The 22484-nt window shown below is 48.2% G+C and overlaps 1 protein-coding gene across 17 annotated transcripts in view; it reads right to left on the bottom strand.

Annotated features, from left to right (window-relative positions):
* Positions 1 to 22484, bottom strand: part of AGAP1 (ArfGAP with GTPase domain, ankyrin repeat and PH domain 1) — a 541118-nt gene that overhangs the window by 92853 nt on the left and 425781 nt on the right. For 11 of the 17 annotated variants that reach the window (XM_053215993.1, XM_053215994.1, XM_053215997.1 and 8 more), the window contains one exon: positions 2045 to 2122. The exons of the other annotated variants lie outside the window; for them this stretch is intronic. In XM_053215993.1, coding sequence (XP_053071968.1) covers positions 2045 to 2122 — 78 coding nt within the window. Of the gene's footprint in view, positions 1 to 2044; positions 2123 to 22484 lie in introns of those variants that run through there. 17 annotated transcript variants of the gene reach the window in all.

Raw genomic sequence — 22484 nt, 5'->3', positions numbered from 1 at the left:
AAGGGCGTCCTGATAATTCATAGAAGTACACGAATTTGGTAACGTACAGTTAAAAGTGGTATGAAATGAGACTGTGCATACAGAATGGATCTGAGACCCAAAGTCAATGAAGAAAGACCATGCCGCTCAATTAGAGATTCACACGTGTAACTCGACACTGAACAGAAGCGAGAGAAAACGGGACGCACCGTAGGCTCTGTGGTCGTTATTTACTCCGATGTGCCCAGGACTGCCTGCCTTTAGTACCTGTTGGCAACTGACTGTGGGACCCCAAGAAGCAGCCTTATCTGGCATTTACAGATTTCAGGGAGCAGCGTGTGCGTCACTGTCCCTCCCCAGCGAGGAGCACTGGGCGGGGCAGACACCGCAGGTTACCTGATTGGTCAAGGTGAGAAGCTCCCACTTCTGCACATCGTACGTAACACCTGTCACACCTGTCGGCCAGTCTCCAGGAAGGCCCGTCAGCAACTCCCAGGGGAACTGTCTGCCTCCTTACTGTCACCCAGCTTTGTATACAACCACACGTGAAACCAGACGTCACCTTTTTTTTTTTAAGGCTGGAAGTCAGTAAACAAATTTGTTGTGACAAATGCGTACACACACAAGAGGAAAACATATTTGAAAAGGACACAGGGAGAAGAAATGATATGCGGCCTAAGTTGAAAAACTGACACCCAAGAGTAGGGACGGAGTACACGTAACACCCTTTAAAACACAACAAAAAATGAGGTTGCGTGTGAGTGTTCTTAACATTCTATTATTTTTCTCTCTCATTTTGTCTTTCTGGAATGAATGCTTTGAAAGAAGATACCAAGGGGGTCAAGCTCCATTGGTACCTTCACAGACGACAACGTCCCCTTGAGGAATGAAAAAAATCATGATTAAAAAATAGGCCTTTAACAAGCCATCGTGAAAATGTAGTTTTGTTTTCCAGATCCATTTTTTTTTTTCCCCTGGCTGAGAAGAGGCCTTTCAGCAGCAAGACAGGAGTAACTATGGAGGGAAGGAAAAGAGGATGGTGATATAAATCAGCAAAGGTTAATGATCAGGATGTGAAGAGAGGGACTTGTTTACAGAAATCGCGTGCAATTTAAAATTTACAAGAGATTTAATGCCACTGCTTGGCAATCGCTAAAATCAACAGCCCAGAAAACAGTGACATTAAGAAAAATATTACAGTTGTAATCATCCCCAAATAAGTCAATTAGTGTTAGGGCACGAGCTGGCGATTACTTGACCCATTTGGCTTGCCCTTAAGTGAAAAAAAATGTGCCCCTATTATACCAGGATCGCTGGATTGTGACCTATTTTGCATCGAGCTCACTGTATCCCAGCCTCCCTCACAAACTCACGTGGGCTGACGCTGGTTCTCCTGTGCCTGGCAACAAAATAATTGTGACCCTTGACATTTGCAATCATAAAAAAAAAAAAAAAAAAAAAAAGAGGCGATTTATAATTGTGTTGTTCCAATGAAGGTGGGAAAAATTCAATCTGCTATTATACAAAAGCAGGGGCGGCTGTCTTCGGTGGAAAAAGCAACGCAAGTCAATTTGTGAACTTTGGCACCGGACGACCTTTAGAAACACAACAATATACTGAATTTACAAGCAACAGCAGCGCCATGCAAATGACCCGGGCCTGGCTGCCTCTGGGTTAGAGCTGCACACGGCATTATGGAGTATGCGTCCACAAAACAAATTAAGACTGTTACTTAAATGTCACGGCACACTATTGTGTTTGGCTACAGATCATTACACCTGATACTAACACTTTTAAAAACTGTAATAACTCGGGAAATATTACATTGAGTGCCCGCATGTATAAAGGGAGAGAAAAAAAGAGGAGAAAATAGGTTTCTGAAGTAATTTAAACATCACTACTCTAGGACTGAAGCGAAAGGTCAAAATTTAAGTAAGCTGAAAAGTAACATGAATGGCAAAATCAAGCACACGGACGGGCGATGGAGACGGCGGGGATGAGTCTGCAGACACAATGAGGGGCATGCGGCTCCACGCGGGCGCGAGGGCGGGGGGCGCGGCGTTACCTTCGGTGTTGGTGCCGCTGCTGCTGTATATATTTCGCAGGCTACCAACACGGTTTAGTTTCCATGCCTTGCGCTTGGCTGCATCCCGAGAGCAGAGAAGGGGGCGGGGGGAAAGAGAGAAAACAAAAAGGAAAATAAAACAAATGAAAAGGGGAGAAATGTCAAAGCAGCTCGTGACGTCACCTCCGAGCCAGCGGTTCCTGGGAGGCAGGTGTGCACCGGGGTGGGGGGGGGGGGGAGGGGAGGGAGACCCGCACCCCCCCCACCCCCGGCATCCCCCCCTTCCCCCCACTGCTCCTGGCACAGGGCGATCGAGAGTGGGGGAGGCGTGCCAGCCGGCATCATTAGGTTGGCATGAAATCAAACTAAGGCCCGGGCAAGGAAGCCCATGCGTCGCTCCCGCCCTGCTGGGCTGGACACGTGGCCACTCCAAACAGTGCCAGGCTGGCCTTCTTGGCGACGGGTGGCGTCTTTTGAAGGAGCTAGGATGCCAGCAGCCATGAGCCCTTTGATTTGGCAGAATGCTGGGAATGTGTCAAATCAAAAGAGACCCCGGTGACTCGCGGTTCACGTGTATGCTGCAGAAGGTAGGGGCCCTGAAGAGCCGGAGCCCTTAACACTGGACTTGTTTCCCCCCCGACACGCGTTCATCTGGACAGCAGCCTGCGCCGGCAAAACTCGGCTACCATCTTGCTGTTGTCAGAGGGTGGAGGCCCTCCTCCTTCCTATGGGGGCCTCTGGAGGCTCTGAATGGAGCTCTGAGGGACCCAGAGCACAGGCCCCAAGCTCTCAACTCATCAAAGAAAGCATCCCAGGGGGGAAAAAAAAAGGACAGATGGCCAGTTACCCACGGAAGAACCCTGGGTTTGGGAGAGAGCCGCAGCATGAACCTGCCACCGTGTGCAGAGTGGGGCGGGAGGGGTCCCCGACCTCCCCAGGCACTCTTCTCCGGGCACACATTCTCGCCTCACCTGGCCCCCACCCTTCCAACCGCACACTCGGGGCCGAGACACCTGTGGCGGAGAGGCTGGCTCCGGTCAGCCCTTCAGAGGACGCACTTCATCAAGAGCGAAGGTTAAGTAGGGAGCCTCCTGTGGTGCAAGTCTTCCGGCTGAAGGCACAGCCACAGATCCACGGGCCGGACGGCCACCACACGGGCACGCACGCCAGCGTGTCCGTGGCGGACGCGCTCACCCAGGTTTCGGAAGAAGAGGCACGCCGGGCCATCTCTCTCTCTTGACCTCCACGGCCAGGAGAAGAAAGCGGTCAAACCCGCCATCAGGCTCTCTGGGGCTAACCGTTTAACGTTGGGGGTTAAGAGGCACTCCTGGGGAAGCCAGGCCGACCCTCCGGTTCACGGACTGACGCAGAGACAAGGAACACGCTGGCCAGGGGTCACCCCAGCACGTTCCGGACTCAGGACGGTGCTGGCTCCTGCCGTTGTGTTCAAGCCCAGACGCTCAGTCTCCAAGAGGGTGGGCTCAGCTCTAGCTGTGCCAAGCCCGGTGGTCGCGAAAGGAGCCCCCGTGACGACCAGGGCTCTGCGAGGAACTTTGCTGCTGAGCTGAATCCCAAGCACTTCTGTGCACACGGGGTTTACTTGCAGGGACAACAGGAACTACGTGTGAGAAACAAGGACACTTACGGAAGCAAGCGCAGTGATTCTCAAACAGTGTATATCCGGGATGCAAATTTTATGCTAATGAGGAAAGCAGAAAGCAGCTGTAATTTAGTGGTCGCCGGACTTAAAACCGGGAAAAAGTAGGCTATGAGTAAACACACCGAAGAGTTACTTGGTAGCTTGAAAACCCACCGGTAATTTAGTAGGAAATCTAATCTCTAAACTAGCGGGCATTTAAGGTTGGGGATGCAGGCCCTTCTACCGTATATGGGCCTGAATTTAGTCTCGCCCCGGTGAGAAGCTCCCCTTACCTCCGCATCCTCGAGGCACCAACTACCTACAGGGTGTCTGTCCCAGGTAACGTCACGGCCGGCACCCTCCAGTACGAACACCAGGCGCCCGAGACAAAGGAAACCAAACTAGTCACAGTTTTCAAATGTTTACTTTAGAAACGTTCAATGAATATTTATCCGCTCCCTCGGGTACAGCGGATGCTTTTGCAGAATTAATTGCGTGTTTAATTATCTCAATAGATGATGCTCTGGTGTCCTGGCCCCAGTTTTACAAGTTCCAGAAAGCGGTGGCCACGAAAGAGGCTGCACTCCCCAGCCTGGAAACTTACCTCTCTCAAACATTTACATATAAATAGGCAGAGCTGAGGCTGGGCACCCTTCTGGAGGGAGTGGTGAGGGGAGTTCTAGTGCAAACCTCTTCCCTCACCTGCACACGCCTTGCATTTTTCATGCTCCGATCTCCCATTACCGTTTGGATGTAGAGGTAAGAAGTGAGCTCGCAGTCTGGTTTTCTATTAACCTATTGATGAAATAATCAATTTTAATGTGTAAAATGCCATGCCTTTTCCTTCCTCTTAAACAAATGGACTTTTTCGGGATGATACCAAGGTCCCGACACGTGCATTTGTCTCCTGGGGCATCGACTGCTCTAGGTCCACCTGTTTCGAAGCTTCTCAAAGAGAAAACACAATCGTATCATCATCGGTAAAATCTCAGGTTGTGCACGGTGCTGCCGCCCGTGCTCCCTTCTGCAGGAAATGGGGACACTGTGCCAAACGGAAGGGCACTGCATCCCGACGCTGCTGGCTGGGCGCCTCGTTCCACAACAACACGGGCATCACACGCCGCGGCCGCCACCTTTGCAACAGCGGTGACGCCTGAGGGCTGCCTCACGCGGACTAGCTCAGAATGCTACATTTTCTGGGCAATCTTTACTTTTTTTTTTTTTTTTTACGTTTATTTGTTTTTCAGAGACAGAGTGAGACAGAGCGTGAACAGGGGAGAGGCAGAGAGAGAAGGAGACACAGAATCGGAAGCAGGCTCCAGGCTCCGAGCTGTCGGCACAGAGCCCGACGCGGGGCTTGAACCCACAAACCGCGATTTACTTTTTTTTTTTTTTTTTTTAATTTCAGGGATACAGTTTCTTCCATTTCAACACAGCCTAACTTATTTTGATTTCCGTCACCAGTGTGACTTCTCACAAAACTACAGAGTTTCACATCATCGGGAGGAAAGGCAGTGGGGTGCGAGCAATCCTCCAGCAGTTTCCACGCTACTGTTGTGCTTACTGGATAAGCAAGTCTCTTCTCTAAACAGTTTCGGGTGCCTTACGTAGCTATTTCAACAGCCCGATGGCTCCGCGCAGTCTCAAATGTCGACAGCACAAACTCAAATCTCCCCGGGAGTACAACCCTACATCGTGTAATTTCAGATGTGATGGAAGCTAACTGTCAGCCCGAATGTTAGGTGGGGAGAGGGAGTTCTTCTCACTACCTGCAAATTAAGTGGAACTTTCTGAACCCCGATCTATGTAGGCAGGAAAGTCGGTGGGCCCGGGGCGGGGGAGGGGGGGCCAGCAGGGGACAGGAAGCCACTAGCAGGACGGCATTCTCCCCATAATGGTGTCAAAATGCGAACCGTGAGCTCACGTTCAATACCAGACTGTTACGTGAATACCACAGCAAGAGGCAGTGCACGGGACACACGGCTCACGCTTGAGAATTAAAACAGAGAGGGACGCGGAACTCATCCTTATACGGGTTGGAATGTGTTTCCTAACGATTGAAAGGATCACAATTTTGAAAAAGACAGGGTAAGATAGTAGGGACTCCTCCTGCAACCTATACGAACACAAAAAGCTTACTGCCTTTTAGTGCCAGTGGCATCATCAACTTCCCCTTCAAATTAACCAAGAGCCCTCTTGCATATGAGCACCTTGTAATCTTTGGATTACAAAGAAAGGAAAAGACAGGTGAATGGTAGTCCTGGTACCCGAGTCCTAATGCTGACAAGTGCACCTGCATGTGTGCTCTGGCTATCTAGTGACATGGCCCCTTCCGGAAAGCTCATTTTCTTGGGTAGCGGGTGACCACACTGACAGCTGGGGGTGGCTGTGACCCAGCTCATCCGGGTCTCAAATGCTGCTCATCCTGAGTCATTCACGTAAAGAAAAGACGCTGCTATAAACTTCAGTTCGCAGAATATTTCTTTAAGGTATCTGATGATAGTTAGATGCGTTTTGTGTCCCTGTGTCCAAAATGAGGTCTGGCACAACACACCTGACTCCTAATTACTAACAGACAGTCATGATCTTTTCAAAGGACAGCAAGCAAAGGGGGAAAATGTGCAAATTACGGCTTTCCACGAAGTTAGGGTAGCTGGAATCATTTAGAGTTAACAACTCCCAATTATGACACGTCTCCTGATTTTTGCAAGCTCTGCCTTTTCATCCGAGTTCACACGATGATCGTGAGGGACTTACGATTTTATTTTAAAGGGACACTTGTTATTTTGTTTCTCTAAGCAAAAAAAAAAAAAAATAATAATAAAAAAGTAAAAAACCAAAATTCTTGTATTTTTAACTACCGCATGCAAATGAATGGCTAAGAACTGACGACAGACAGCTGAATTTCCAAGGTGAGAATCTTTCGACTAGCTCTTTGCAAGTGGAATAAAAATGCACCTTAGTCTGTTGGCGTGCTCAGACGAGCCTGGTTTTCTCCTGAACTCTTCCTCCATCAGTGTGCCAGGAGACCACAGACTTATATTAATGTCACCTCTGGTCTCCTTCTGACAGCGCTCTTTGTTGATTAGATAAATATTCCTCAGATAGCTGATTAAAAAATGATGCAGCTGTGAGGTTGTATGTCCAAGCCTTGTCAGCCATGTTGGACGTTCAAGTGTGCATGAATTACATCCGCGGCGTGCAGCGAACAGGGCTGGTTAAGTAAGGCACGCTGCAGCCCTCACAATCAATTATGAGAACAAATAGGATCTTTTTACCTACACGCAGGAAGGGGCTGGGTCAGAGAAGGCGTGTCACTCATTTCTAAGAATGTCTTGTCTCGGAACGAAACAAATAACCCTCTCCATTCACACGAGGGATTGCAAACTTGTACCTCTTAGAGAAGGCGAATGATAACCTTGTCAGATAGCACCCACTCCCTGTCCACAGCAGACGGGTATTTATTTATTTTTAAGATGCCATCAGTATAAGTGCCACTCGTGCAGAGGGGACCGTCTCTGCTCCTCAGAGACGCCAGATAAAGACTGTCCCCCCGGGAGCCCCCCAGCAGGTGGGGGTGGGTCACACTGCGGTTCCGTATTACTTCCAGTCTAGCGTCCCCAGTACCCCGCAATCTTTTGTTGGTGGTGATTTCATTGTGAGGTTAGAGATTGGAGATTTCTGTTGTGCTGGGCATTTGAACGTTCATTTGCTCAACAAGACTGTGTAAATGTTCTGTTCTCTTGTAAAGAGGCAGTGGTTTTTTTTTGTTTTTTTTTATTTTTCCCCATAAGACGCGACCCCAAAGATTCTTACGCTATGTGAACTCCCTACTTTAGCTGTAAAGGGGCTTGACATAATGGTTGCTTCCCAGAGGCGGCCACACAGAGAAGTAGTCACGTTGAAACGTCCATTAAAAGGGCCTTTGAGAGGATTAAACAAAACCTGAGGCCAAGCAAATATAGGACATATGTTCAGGAAGCAAAATAACTTCGTCGTTACCAGTTTCTGGCAAGACTGGTATAATCTTTTCGTAACCTGAAGCTCCTGAACGCAGGAGCTAAAATACCCAACTCAACAAAGCCCTGAAAGAAGTCACTGACCCTTAATTATAAAATTTTAATTCACTTTCCAATAACCCATAATGGCTTTCTTTACAGCAAATACAATCTCCATATTGGCGGCTTCTTTAAAGCTGCGAAGGCTTGGAAGCCGCCGAAGGCTTCCGCGTAGTGGTTAATGTAGACGTGCACAGAAAATACCATTAACCCCAGAAAACAGTGAAAATAAAAACTAAGCGAAAGCTCCAGGATACGCCATAAAAACCAGAAGTTCCAATTAGGTGGAGGGCTGGTTTTCCTCTTGGCCTAGAAACACACTGTGTTGCAGAGCAAGGGTTCAAGCGCACCCAAAATTAATTGGGTATTTCAGTACAATGCCAAGAGGGTAACTTTTAACAGGGACTAAAATAAAATAGGAGTTGAAGTCGAATATACCTTTGTGATACATTCGTAATGTAGATTTCAGGTTGGGCATGTTCTCAGATGGAGATTAGAAATACGTGAACACTTAATGTTAACTTCTTGCCCTGTCTTCATGGAGTAGCTATTCATTTTGAGAAGGAAGGGCTTTCTGGCTGGGGGGCGGGGGGGGAGGTGGCTTGTTAGGATATTGATACGGGGGCCCCTCGGTCTCTAGGCTTCACCCTCTTCCAGACACATGATCAGGACACGAGAACAGAGACTAAGCATGCTGTGGACTTGGGAGGGGAGTGAGTCCCCAGCCTTTTTTTTTTTTTAAAGGTCTAGTTACTCCCCGAACAGGGCTTCAATATTGCAGGACTGGGGCACCTGGCATTGCAGATAGAGACAAGAAGCAAATCAAATTCTCACTTAAGAAAAAAACGAGGTTCAAACGAGTTTTTCCAAGCTGAATGATGTGTGCGAAATGTGTGAAATCCGTTCATCCGGGTTCACATTGGCAGGCTGCAGCAAAGCAAGGGCTGTCCTGCCCTGGCCGGATCTCCTGGCCCCTCTCCGAGGGCCAGCTCAGGGCTCGGGGAGGTGGGCAGCAGGCCAGGGGCGAGTGACGCTGGGAGAGGGAGGCTGGGCACTGGGGTGTCTGAGCTTCTTACCCCGGAAAGGAGTGATAATGGGAAACATTTATCCCCCTCCCCTCCCCCCCCCTTCCCTTTCTTCTTCATTTTCTTCCTTCTCAATCTCCTCTAGGAATATATTGCAGGCTTTTCTTTGGATTTTTTTTTAAACACAAAATCTTTCTCCAACAATTCCAGAAAAGATAGTTTTTTAATAAAACTTTAAATCGTGCTATCATATTTCAAAGGCGATGACCAGTTAAAGCAACTAATCAAAGGCATAATTATGTAATGATGGCTGCTCGTGCTCCCTCCCGGGGCTGTAATTGAGGGGCTGTGATCACTGGACCACCAGCCTCAACAATGGCGGACACTGCATTTGATCTGACATCTTTGTAGTTGACTTCCTACACCTGCCTGAGTGAAATGGGACACTTCAGGGTTATTCAGTCAACCACAGTCCCCTTATACGTGGCCATCTGAGTCGGGGAACACCACTGAAAATATCTTCTAGAAAATATCTGTAACCTTAACGCATTTCAGGAGAACCTCCCCGGAAATTCCCGATAGCATTCTGATTTGCAGTTTCAGAAACCTCGGAGGCTTTAACATACGTGGGTATTTACTTAGTCAAAGTCGGGTACAAAGAGCAGAGTGGAAAACAAAAGAATTCTAATCATTTGATTCTTTTCTGCTATTATGGACACACACGCCTTGAAAGACTAACAGACTTCTTCCCATAAAACTGCTTTGACCATAACTTCACAACTTTTTACTATTTTGAGTAATTAAACAAGGTCATGATTATCCTAGGAGGGCCCAGGAAAGTGCTGTACTCACAGAGCACAACAACGAAAGTCTCATGTCTTTCTGTAAAAGTAACTTAAATACACCAACTTTATTCAGCTTCAAGCAAGAGCACAGTGGAACACGGCTTCAATATTATTGCAGAAGCAAAGTTAATTTCATATTATTTTAAGAATATACCATGACCAATCTAACTATCCCTTCAATTTTCCTCTTAAAGTTCTTAACCATATACACGAATAATGACCACACTTACGAGTATGGCTTCTATGAAGACCTGTAATACTTTCGAAATGTAAGGTGTTAGGTTAGGATCGTTTTCAAAATTATCCTTTTTAACAGTGGCATCGTGGAGACAGCATATCACAGTTCCTTATCATTAAGCACTGAGTTATTGCCAATTTTATGCTACTAAAGATGCTATCTTCTCTTGAACTTAATATAGACACAGGTGGTCACATATAGAAATATTTATAGATATGTGTGCAGACACACACATGAATTCCTTTTCTCTGCTTTGTCTGCTGAGAGCCAAGGAGGAATGACAAGCTAGTAATCTAGCCCACAGAGCTCGGTTTCTACTACCATTCTCCAATAAAAAGATCCAGGGCTCCTTGGGGAGGTGGCCAATTCTGGGACCGGGGCAGGAAATGTAGAGGTGAGCCTGGGGCATTTCACAGATCCCCCGCAGTGAGGAAGTTGCTAAAATAAACAAACAGACCTGCCCTACACTGATGGGGGCAGGGGCTTCCAGTGGCCGAAGCCAGAATAGTTCGAGCAAGAAGATAAACACAGTGCTACTGGACTATAGCCTAAAGTATAAAATAAATAATCCAAGAGTCCATGCAGATGTAAAGAAATGATGGAAGAAAATAATAAGTGGGGAGAAGAGACAAAGCTTCCCAAATAGTTTATGTCGGTACCCCACCTGAGAGGAAGGGGGGTGTGACTCCTCCCTCCTAGGTGAGGGCTGGACACAGAGGCTTCCTCCCAAAAAGGACCGCGTGGAAGTGCGGAGGGGACAGAAGTAACTTCACAGAGGGGCAGTCTGAGGAACACAACCTCAAGCCAGTGATCAAGGTCAGCACTGGCAGTCATAAATGGCGGTGGTACTATGTTCCCTTGACATGCTGTCATAAAAACAGCTCTTGCCTCTGTGACCTTCCTTCCAAAAATCACGACCCCAGACTAATCCTAAGGAAAACAGCAGACAAATTCCAGAAGAAGGGCATCCTACAAGGTCAGGAGTACCTGACCAGTACTACTCAAAATTGTCAGGGCCATCAAAAACAAGGGAAGTCGGAGAAAACATCCCAGCCAAGAGGAGCCTCAGGAGACGTCACAACTAAATGTCATATGGGACCCTGAATGGCATCCTGGAACAGAGACAGCAGTGGGTCCAAACTAAGGGAATCCAAAAAAAAAGTATAGACTTTAAGTTAATACTAAGGTTATCAATACTGGTTCATTAATTGTAAGAAACATACCATACTAATTAAAGATGTAAATAGTAAGGGGAAATCATGTGCACATATGTGCGTAAGGGGACGTCATTTGGGAATTGCCTATAATATCTCCTCAGTTCTTCTAGAAGTCTTTTCTAGAAACTACAACTTTTCTAGAAAATGAAGTCTACTAAAAATACTGGAATAAGCACCTCTGGGCAGGAGTATGAGTTTTTTTCCTTCCAGTCATTTTAATGGTTTCCTCAGAATGAAATGCCAGCAGTAACACTGCCATATGAAAGGATTATCCTGTAGCTTGGAATATGTACAGAGGAAACTTACCTGGTCGTAATGTATCACTTATTCTCCTTAAATCAACTTTTACAAATTAAAGGCAATTTGAAATCTCTGTGTGGCCTTAACAGTATGTGTCACATGTACTAATAGAAGCTCTTAACAATGTGAATGCCTGCTCCATTGGACAGTTTTGCTGAGAGATAAACTGTTTATTTTGTGATTGTGAATGCAGGTTTCATGGTATGTTTGTGAACTAATGTCCTTTCCCTTTCCTTGCTTTTTTTTTTTTTTTTTTTAATGTTTATTCATTTTTGAGAGACCAAGAGAGAGAGCAATTGGGGGAGGAGCAGAGAGAGAGGGAGACACAGAATCTGAAGCAGCTCCAGGCTCCGAGCTGTCAGCCCAGAGCCCGACATGGGGCTCAAACTCACGGACTCGATCTCGAGATCAGGACCTGAGCTGAAGCTGGACGCGTAACCAACTGAGCCACCCAGGCGCCCCTCTTTATTTTTTAAGTTTTATTTATTTGTTTTGAGAGCGACAGAGACCGCACGAGTCGGGGAGGGGCAGAGAGAGAATCCCAAGCAGGCTCTGCACTGTCAGCACAGAGCCTGACACAGGGCTCAAACCCACGAAACCATGAGATCATGACCAGAGCCAAAATCAAGAGTCGGACGCTTAACCGACTTAGCCACCCAGGCACCCTTGAACTAATGTTCTTTAGAGGCAGCAATCCACCCAGGCCAGTTCTTCCGGATACTATGCTGTCTCCTTGTATTTCATTTGGAATTGTTGAACTTGCAACTACGTTTTCCCCCGCTTCAGTGAATTACAACGTATATTTTTAAAAAGCGTACCAAGTACGAGTTCTCTCATTAACTTCCAGGATTAGCTTATAAGAATTAGAAAATGGGCCTGAGCCGTTGACAAAAAAAAATGTTTGCCCTCGTGCTGAAATTTAGATCTTTGCTTGTAATCAGCACACACACACAACAATCCACCTCTTCACTAAAAGCAAAAGAGCTTAACGAAGTTAAAGACCCGAGTCATGGCTACTCTGGTTTCAAGAGATCCGTGGAGGCACACACCTGTGGTGAATTATCTGCTCTGGGGGAAGGTCTGAACTCAGACTCACAAGGGTCAGGAGACAGAACCAGCACCGTTCTTAAATACGAGTACTGATAAAATCGTGTATGAAAAGCAAGTTTGTAATCACGAGTTCATCTACAAAATACCATCCCAAAGTTCACTTGGGCACAAGATGGGAGGTGAGGCTATTCTCACCAAAGCCCATTTCGTACGCAAAAACCCCAAACAGATCGCAAGAAACAGAACTACTAAACTGGCTCCTTCCACAGAAGGACAGAGTTCATGGCCTTATGGTTTCCAGCCATCAGTTTCATGAACGAATATGGAACATATGAAACTGTACCAAATATGCATTATTTGAAGGTTTTCTTTTATTATTTCTTTTCTAATTCTTTTGGGGGGGGGGAATGATATTTTACAGATTGCAAAGAACATGCAAACTGCCAAGAGAAAAGTGTCAGGATGGCAACGAGCTGCTTCCTTCACGGAGGAGAGGCGGTTGCAGGGCGTTGCTGGGTCTCAGTGGGTCAGTGGCTGAATTTGACCCACGTGGCAACGTGCGCCCTCTTCCCAGTGCTGCAGGTGCAAGGGAAGGTCATGGACAACAGAGAAGAGGGGGAGGCGGGAAAGCTGGTGCTCGGGGAACCGAGGCCGCCCTGCCCGGCAGAGGCACAGGGTGGCCAAGGGGTGACTCGGGTCCGTGTCCCACGGTCCCCTTCCACCTCCAACCCAGGACTGCCATGAGGGGTGAAGGAGCCACCACAGCAAGAGGGGCACAAAGTCAGTACGTGCCGGTGTCTTCCCCTTACCGCCTAAGCGAGATCAAGACGGTTCAAAGCAGACGCATCCACAGAAAGAAAATCTCAAACGGCTGGCTGACGTGCTATCTGAATAACTTGCTAGCGAACTTGTGTATTCGTTCTAAGAGGCTTCACCCCTTTCTTCCAGTTAGCCACTCACCCAGGAAGGGCAGGAGGAGGCAAGAAGGTCCACCCTCAAACACCAAGAGCCTCTAACGGAGAAATACAGATGAAATTCTTTTTCACCAAGAAACTATTTAACAAGAGCCGGGGACTCCCTTGTGGGGGGGGGGTGGGGTGCCTGTACACGCACAGTGTCTCACGCGCGCGTGAGGGAGACGACAAGGAAGGGCGGGGGAGAGGGATCCCAACAGTAGGGACTGAACCAGTATGATCAACAGGGGAGACCAGAACCTTCCATCTGGGTGGGCTTTCAATGTTTCAGTTAGCAAGGAGATGGGTTTCTACTGGTTATCTCAGAGACGACCGCACTGAGGAAGCTGGACATGTTCTCCAAACTACTTCTTCTAGAATAAACTGGATGAGAGATGTCAACACGCGGTCAACCGCTCACCATATGCTGTGTGCAGTTATCTTGATGTGGATGCCACGAGAACACAAGGCACAAGGTAAGTCCCAGCCCTCACGAAGACGTATTACCAAGGAAAAACATGCGGAAGATTAATCTCAAGATGCTATGGAAATAGTTTTGAAAATGGTACAAACACGATTCAGAACGATTTGTAAAATTACAATATTTTTAGAAGTCTCCACTACAGACATTATGTATGCACACAGGTGCACAGACACACACACACACACACACACACACACACACACCCTTCCGCTCCTGGCCAAGTAGAGCTCTGGCTGAAAAATCAAGTAGGATCTCGATGATATAGAAATAAACTAAGTGATTTTTTTTTTCCTCTTCTACTTTCATGTAGTGGTAGAATTGTATTTTCTGATAGATTTGAATAAAAAAAGCAAAAAAAAAAAAAAAAGGCCAAAGATCCATCTCTCAGTGTTGTTTTATTTTTTTTTTTAGTTTTTTTTTAACATTTATTTATATTTTGAGAGACAGAGCATGAGCCGGGGAGGGGATGAGAGAGAGAGAGAGGGAGTCACAGAATCCGAAGCAGGCTCCAGGCCCCGAGCTGTCAGCACAGACGCTGACGCGGGGCTTAAACTCACAAACCGTGAGATCGTGACCTGAGCTGAAGTCTGACACTCAACGAACTGAGCCACCCAGGCGCCCCTCAGTGGTCCTGTTTTTAAACAAATATGCAGGCCTCTTCTGATGACCATGATTTGGCAACCTCGTAGAGTAACTTTGCTTCCCATGAATCATGGTATCGGCATACACTCCCACCGTCTACGCAGGCCCACCTGTGGACTCTAGCCGCTGGCGTCTACGAAGGGTTGCTTATCTGCAGGCCGGAGCCATGACTCCGTCCTCCTTCCTCCCTCCGGATGAACTGGGCTCTGAGCTCCAGAAAAGTCCGGAGCGGGTAGCCAAAGGGCTCTATCACACGTTCACAGTGACATGAAAGACTTAGGTGTGGACAAGAACACCTCTTCCCTGCTCCAATCAAGACAGTTGGCATTTCAATTAAAAGGCAACAATCCTTTAAATGAAACACCTACGGGGACGTAAAAGAAAAATACCCCCCCATTTACTGATCTCACACCTAGAAACGAAATATGTGTCAAAGCATGACTTCAACGAAAACAGGAGATGCTCGTCAGACACCTATCTCTAATCTGCCAAGTGGCAGTGACCGGCAGGCAGACAGGTGGGAGGAAGGCGCCCTCACCTTGCAGACAGGTGCCGGGCGGCCGCTGAGCCGGCAGCAGCTCTGAACCGGTGACCGTGGGTGACTGAGTGACAACGGCTGGCTGCTAATCGTTGATCGAATAATGAAGCTGAAACAGCTGATAAAAGGTTTCAATCTTGAGAAAAATGATTGATCGTTTTTCAGTTTACTGGCACCGCTATTTGTGTGACAAACGGCTGCAAAGCCCCTGGTTAATCTCGGCACACCTCCAAGCCCGCTGTGGCAGCTTCGGCTCGCACAGCCAGATAATCAGCAAGAGCTAATAACACCACCGCGCGGAGGCTGCGAGGGCGAAACACTGGTGTTTTATCAAGCCCCATCTCCGAATCAATTTGCACAATGGATTTTTTGGGCGACGGGCAGGGGAGAGGAGAGACCGGGGAAAGAAAGGAAGCAGCAAAACAAGAACAAAGATGGATAAGCCGGGCACAGAGAGCATGGTCCTGACACAGAGGCACGGGATGGTCAGGAGAGCAGAAGGGCTTTCAATTGGCTCGGGAGAGCTCACAGATTTTCTCAATGGCAGAGTCTGATCTGTTGCATCAAAGTGTCCCATCAAGATTGTTTGTCATTGGACAGTGCAGAGCTGCTGTGCACAGCCAGCCTGCCTCCTGTCCCCGTCGCATGGAGTATGTATGGTTCTTCTTTAGGTCGATTTTCTTTCCTTTTTTTTTTTCCCCAATGGGAGGGGGTAGGTAGTGTGGCTTTAAGTGAATTAAAAGTTGTACTTCTGAACGACGCTCAAAATAGCACAGTCGTGGGGGCGCCTGGGTGGCTCAGTGGGTTAAGTGTCCGACTTCAGCTCAGGTCACGATCTCACGGTTGGTGAGCTCGAGCCCCACGTCAGGCTCTCTGCTGTCGGCACAGAGCCTGCTTCGGGTCCTCTGTCCCTCTCTCTCTGCCCCTCCTCTGCTTGCACTCTCTCTCTCTCTCTCTCAAAAAAAAAAAATTAAAAAAAGTAAGTTATTAGAAAATAACACAGTTGTTTCTATGGCACCATATGCCGAGTCTCATCCTAACTTTGATAAAAGTGAAATCAGTTCAACACACTCCCGAGAAATTCATGTTAACACGGAAGCCAACACAACTTAGCGTGTTGAGCCCTCTAGTCCTGCTTAATGCCTGTACCATCAGGTTGGACAAAAGTCAGGATTAAATACGATCATGCATTGAGTGCAATTAGTGTACGTAGTGAACGTAGATAATAGATATTAAATATAATGATGATAAGGACTTATTTCTCAACTTCCAAAACAGAAAGAAGCGAGCCTCCATTTATAATATTCTCATGTCAATCAGCACATTCAAGATATACAAGCACCAGAACTGAAAGACAATATTATCTCCATCCACTACTGAACAGCAGTGAAAAAGTTGGAGAAGAATCCTAAATGTAACTAGCTTTCAGGAGTGCATCAAAAGCATATGTATGGAAAAGATGCTAAACGTAAGAGATTCAAGCAAAGATAAGCCTTCTCTAAGATGACCTGAAATGAGACAATGAAACCACACAGTTATGAAAAAGGACACAAAAGTGAAGCGGGTTGTGTAATTTCAGATTTGAAATGTGAGCTCTAATTCCGACCCAGAGCTCCATAGGAATTGGGAGCCAAGGGGCCAGGCCCGCACCAGAGCAGTCCTGGGAGGGCAGCTTTCCAGAGCTAAACAAGCACTCAAGACCTCTGTGCTTCTGAGAATGTTCTGGGTTTTCACACGGGTGAAATCCCACGTGCTCTTTCCCAAATTAGAAGTGAGGACACTTCTAATCCAACAGGCCTTCCCATAAGGCTGTTGGATAAACAATTAAAACACTGTTCTCCTGGGGCACCTGGCTGGCTCACGGGGTGGAGCCTGCGACCCTTGATCTCGGGGTTGTGAGTTCAAGCCCCATGTTGGGTGTAGAGATTACTTAAAAATGTTAGAAAAAAAATCTTATAAAAACAAAAAACACTGTACTCTTTGGTTTCAACATTTCCCAAAATGTGTTCCAGAACAGAGTAATGGTCCTGAGGACTGAACTAGAGTTTAGATGGGTATGGCCACACATGTTTGGTATCACAGTTTAAACAAGTTAAGTGAGGCTTTTGTTTTTCTTCTTTTAAATGGAGGGCTTCCAAGAGACTTCGACTTGCTGGGGTCTCTCCAACCCCCAACGGGGAGACAGACTAGGCCACGCTCTCCAAAACTTTTCCTTCAGTGCATCCTGTTGGATTCATATTCTAGAACACACACTTTTGGGGAACACTGGTTTAGATCACATAGAGCCAATCCATAGAGAATAAATGCTTTGGGAAACCAGGGGCGCCTGGGTGGCTCCGTCGGTTGAGCCTCCGACTTCGGCTCAGGTCATGATTTCACAGTTCCTGAGTTTGAGCCCCGCATCGGGCTCTGTGCTGACAGCTCAGAGCCTGAAGACTGCTTCCGATTCTGGGTCTCCCTCTCTCTCTCTCTCGGCCCCTCCCCTGCTCACACTCTGTCTCTCAAAAAAGAAATACTTTGGAAAACCAATTAGAACCTCCATGTGGGCCCAGGGAGGTCCCCTCCCTCCTCTTCCCGGTGAGCCATATGCCTGGAGCACAGCACACGCGTGCATGGTGCCGGGCTTTTGGGGGACACGGCAAGTATCTGATGTGTGTCCTGTCTTCTCGGGCTTTCAAAACAGTTGGAAGAGCAAGATTAGCCCATGTGAAATGTTTCCAACAAACACGTCATGGACAGAAGACAAGACTGCCCCGGGCAGAAAGGAACTGTCAACTGAACGGTGTAGAAAAATGAGGAAAAAAATCAGCGTGTTCCCCTGTGCTCACCCCGAAAGGGCCAGCCTGTTTGGCTCTATGACTGTGAACTGTGGGCCTTTTTAGGGCTCCTGCCGACAGTGCTGAGGGAAACAACTCCACCGGAGTCCTGAGAGGTGGAGTCGGTGTTTTAAAGCCTTTCACAGGCCATACCAACGAAGATCTAAGCCTGAAAATTAAGTCTTTTCTTTCCCCCCACCTTTGAGGTACTTTGGCCACTATCCTATTCGGGAATTTCCAATGTTAATGGCAGTCACGAGGGCGCGGTTTTCAGTTTGCCTGTGTGGTGGGACGGGCTCCCTGGAGGAGGCGGGGGACGGTGCACGGTCTGCACCGGAGATCCACCACGAGAGGCCGAGAGGAGGCTGAGGAACATACCAGTTCCAGGTGGACATGGTTTTTGTCCACCCCAAAGGGCGACGGGGTGGCCACTCTCTGCTGGTGCCTGCCACGGGCGGGGAGAAGGTTCGCAGGCAGGTGTCCCGGGTGTGGGGAAGAATCAGCTTAACAATTCTGGTCAATGCTATTTAGTGGATAATCTGTCATTGTTACTGTCCGTGACATCTGAAATGTGCCATTTAACAAGTGGGTCTCCTTTTGGGGATGAGCACTGGGTGTTGTATGGAAACCAACTGGACAATAAATTTCATATTAAAAAAAAAAGTGGTCTCTTAAGTCAGAAGATAACAAACAGGCGAGCAGAGTCTCGCTGGTTCCCGGAGGAGGAGAGAGGCATCTGGACGCTGGTGGTCCCGGCTGTTTTGTTTCCACGGACAGGGAGTGTCTAAGCATTTTTTTTTTTAGAAGTTTGATGCCATGGAGAATCTTCACATTTTTTTCCCCCTGACTCACAATTCACATGGCAGACAATCACAAGTAAAAGGAACATTTTCCACAGTCAGAGCAACGAGGGGAAATAAAACCCTTCGGCGAGGTAATTCAGCAAAAGAGAAATTTCTTCTTCTTCATTAGAATAAGGAATGGCGGAGTGAAATGCTTTAATTACCCATGAAGCAAGAGAACCTTATGTGATTGCCTTCATTTTAAGTGCACTAGAATGGAGAATGCCCACTATTAAGTGCTCGTGTTGGAAAACGCCCAGTGCCATTGACCAAACTCTGAGAATAATTCTATGCAGCATTAAATTATTGAAAAAACTTTTTTGTAGTTCGTCTTCTTTATTTGAAGCCGTGAAAGCCGTATGCGCGTAAATGACCATTTTCTCTTGAGTATCCCTTTGTATCTGGTGGGTCTCTGGACCGCCTTTAAAAATGGCACGTTTTCTGATTCCATAGTGCTACTTGGGAAGGATAAATCCCATGATACTGGATGACCACTGTATGTGGGGGAACAAGCCAAGAGATACTGAAATGCTTTTATATTGACTCTCCTTTTAAAGAACGGAGAGAGAAACGAGAATTGCTCTTTAAGAGACAGTGAAATATTCCCACAGCTATTTCACCACTAAATAATTGCAACACAGAAGCCAAGGTAGAAGTCAGCTTGTTTTCAGCAATATAGAACGTAAGATGCATATAGGTCCCTACATTAACTGGGGACAAATGCTGTGTTTAATGAAGCCACTGTAACTACAGTGAGAACATGATTCTTTTGCCAGGAACGTAACAACCTCAGAGGGCCACCTGTTCCCAGCCTCTCCTCTTGGGTCTCTGCTCCAAGGTGTCCTCAGCGAGCCTTCTTGGCCCCTTTGCCCATCAGAGAAAATAACCTTGCCTGCCCCTGGAGGTCCTCAGTCCTCCCGCTCTGCTATGTCTCTTTCCACGGCATCGATTGCTATCGCGTTATTTATCTACTACCTGCGGCAAATTTTCCATAACGGTAACAGCAGTATTCGGGGCTCACAGGCTCTTCTAGAGCCCTGCCACTGTCCAAGCGAGGGGCAGAGTCTCTTTCTCTACCCGGAACCAAGGTGGGACTTTGTTGGCAGGTTACCGGAAAACGGACACCCTGTGTCCCCTGATGCTTCGGCACAGAAGGAAACACGGGTGGCCTCCTCCTGGCTATGCAGCATCTCCTACAACGCTTGCCCACTGTGTCGGGAGGAAGCCCTGGCCACGTGGACAGGTCACGTGCAGGTGTGCTGGCCAACAGCCCCGGCTGAAGTCCTAACAGGCAGCACCAACAAGGAATGGACAAATATTCCAGACGTTTCCAGCCGCTGGCAAGACAGGTAGCGATATTTGAGCTTTTATAGGTCTGAGATTTGATTGAAACCAGTAAAATAAATAGGATAGAAATAAAAACGTAACGAACGGAGGATACGTATGACGAGCCACGTGGGGCGGTTTAATCATCAGACACTACGAGAACGTCTTCGGGGGCTGGCCGGGTCCTGGCATGCGACCGTGTGTCGGTGTGGGTGTCTGACCCTTGGTGATACTTGTCCTACACACAGCCTACTCGGCCGTTCCCCGAACACTGGCTCTGAACCCTGGCGGCATGCGTGAGTCACCCGGGGCGCGGGCTCTCTCAGGCCGGTTCCCCAGCCCCACCTCCAGAGCAGACATCTAGAACTTGTCCAGAGAGCCGGCCGCTCCGGCCGCCTCTGGGCCAGAGGAATCTCACGGCTCCCCTGCCCGCGGCAGCCACTGTGGGTTGACCTGACCCTCCCACCCCTCCAGGCCCTTCCCGTGGGGACACTGTCACGTGTGTCTCTGATCTCCCGGACTCCAGACCCCCATCCTCGTGGCCTGCTCCCCACTGCACCCCGGAGGCTGGCACAGCCTCAACTCTCCTGATTCTGTTTCCGGGTCTCTCACATCTCCTCCCGTGGCCCAGACAGTCTTGCACAGCTCATGCCCTCACGGTCACACAGGGCTCTCCTTGTCACCACCACCACCGGCCCAGGACGCACCCTCGGGCCTCTGCCCTGCAAGTCGTGCTCCTTTAGCTCAGTGTGTCCTCTCCGATGGCCCACAGGTCCCTCAATGCGTCATGGTGTAGCTGCGGACCTGACGTCACCATCAGCATTTCTGTCTCCGACCCACCGCACCAGCTGAGATGCGGTTTCAGGGATCTGGATTTAATCCAGGCCCCTGTGACTTTACAAAGTCCCGGAAGGGCCACGTGCCTGTGGGCTGCAGGGTCCCGGTGGGACGATCTCTGGTTCTCGGAAGCAGCACAGAACAGCGTCCTCTCAGTAGCGAACGGGTAGTAAGCGTTCGCTATGAATGTGAAGTGAAGATTCTTAGAATCCAAGGACAGAAAGGAGGGTGCTGGAATAACCCGGTGTACAGGTCTGCTATTGTCTCCATCTCGCAGCCACTTTTACTAATAATGACAATAATCCCACAGTTTTCTTTGAAAGATAGAGGAGAGGAGGCCTCAGGGGACGCAAACTCTGAAGGGAGGAAGGATAAAAAACCCTACGACCGCAGACAGGAACACGCAAACACGGAGCTCACGGCAACCCGACACATGGCTTAGGAAAACCCACGCTGAACTTTGTAACGACCTACAGGCAGAGACGCACAGGACCCAGGAGGTCGCCACCGTCCAGCCCAAAGCCCTCTTGAAAACTAAGTGACTGGCACCAGGCAGAAAGCACACAGAAATCACGTGCTGGGGAGTCTTCTGAGGAGGACGGGGCAGGTGATCACAGGGACACCCTACCCAGCACGGAGGCGTCGGCCACAGCGAGATCGGTGGGCAAACACAGGCGGATAGCCGTGAAGTCACTAATTCGGAAGAGAAGCGTAAAAGCTCGTCTTGGCCAAAGTGGAATCCGCAGAGGTGAGGAATAACAACCTCTTGTGTTTAAGGCTCCAGGCAGAGAAGGGAAAAAGCTGGCCTCTGCAAATGAGCTCTCACGGTGGAGCAATGCCTGCGTCCACACTAAGGGACAGGTGCGACAGGAGCACGGACACGGGAGCGCGCTCTCTGGGGACGATGCCCTGCGGCTCCAGGAGTCCGGACTGGTCGGGAGGAGGCTGCGGTCTCAGGGAGATGCGGAGTATCTCCCGCAGGGTGTGACCGAGCTGTGAGGCAGGCGTGGGGTCAATCAACACGCACGTACCAATGAAAGGAGCTTTTAACTAAAAGGACTTAGGGCTTTTTAAAAAAAGGAAAACAGGGGGGCAGCATCTGGATGGATCAGCTGAGTAAGCATCTGACTTTGGCTCAGGTCACGATCTCATGGTTCGTGGGTTCCGCGTCAGGCTCTGTGCCGTCAGCGCAGAGCCCGCTTCGGATCCTCTGTCCCCCCCACCGCCGCCTCTCTGCCCCTCCCCCACTCGTGCTCTGTCTCTCTCAAAAATAAACCAACATCAAAAAAAATCTTAAAAAAAGTAAAATAGAAAAGATTTTAAAACACGTCAAAGTCCTATATATCTTTGTAATTAAGAGAAACAAAAGTTGATGCACTCAATTGTGGGAGAGCCTTCAAATCCACGTTACAGAGGAGGAAAAAAAGGAAAGTAGACAGCAAAATGTAAGAAGAGATGGAATCCGGCTACTCTTCGAAAAGTTAAATGCGCTCTTACATGTCCGCTGCAAGAAAACTGAAAAGAGGGACTGATATTTTATGCCGACGTTTAGTGCAATACTTTACGACAGGCGAATGTGGAAATGGTTCAAGTGTCCCTCAACAGTTGACCAGGTAAGCAAGACGTAGTC

The sequence above is a fragment of the Acinonyx jubatus genome, chromosome C1 (genome assembly GCF_027475565.1).
Source record: "Acinonyx jubatus isolate Ajub_Pintada_27869175 chromosome C1, VMU_Ajub_asm_v1.0, whole genome shotgun sequence".
In the NCBI taxonomy this organism is placed as follows: domain Eukaryota; kingdom Metazoa; phylum Chordata; class Mammalia; order Carnivora; family Felidae; genus Acinonyx; species Acinonyx jubatus.
This window is presented reverse-complemented; position numbering and strand designations above follow the sequence as displayed.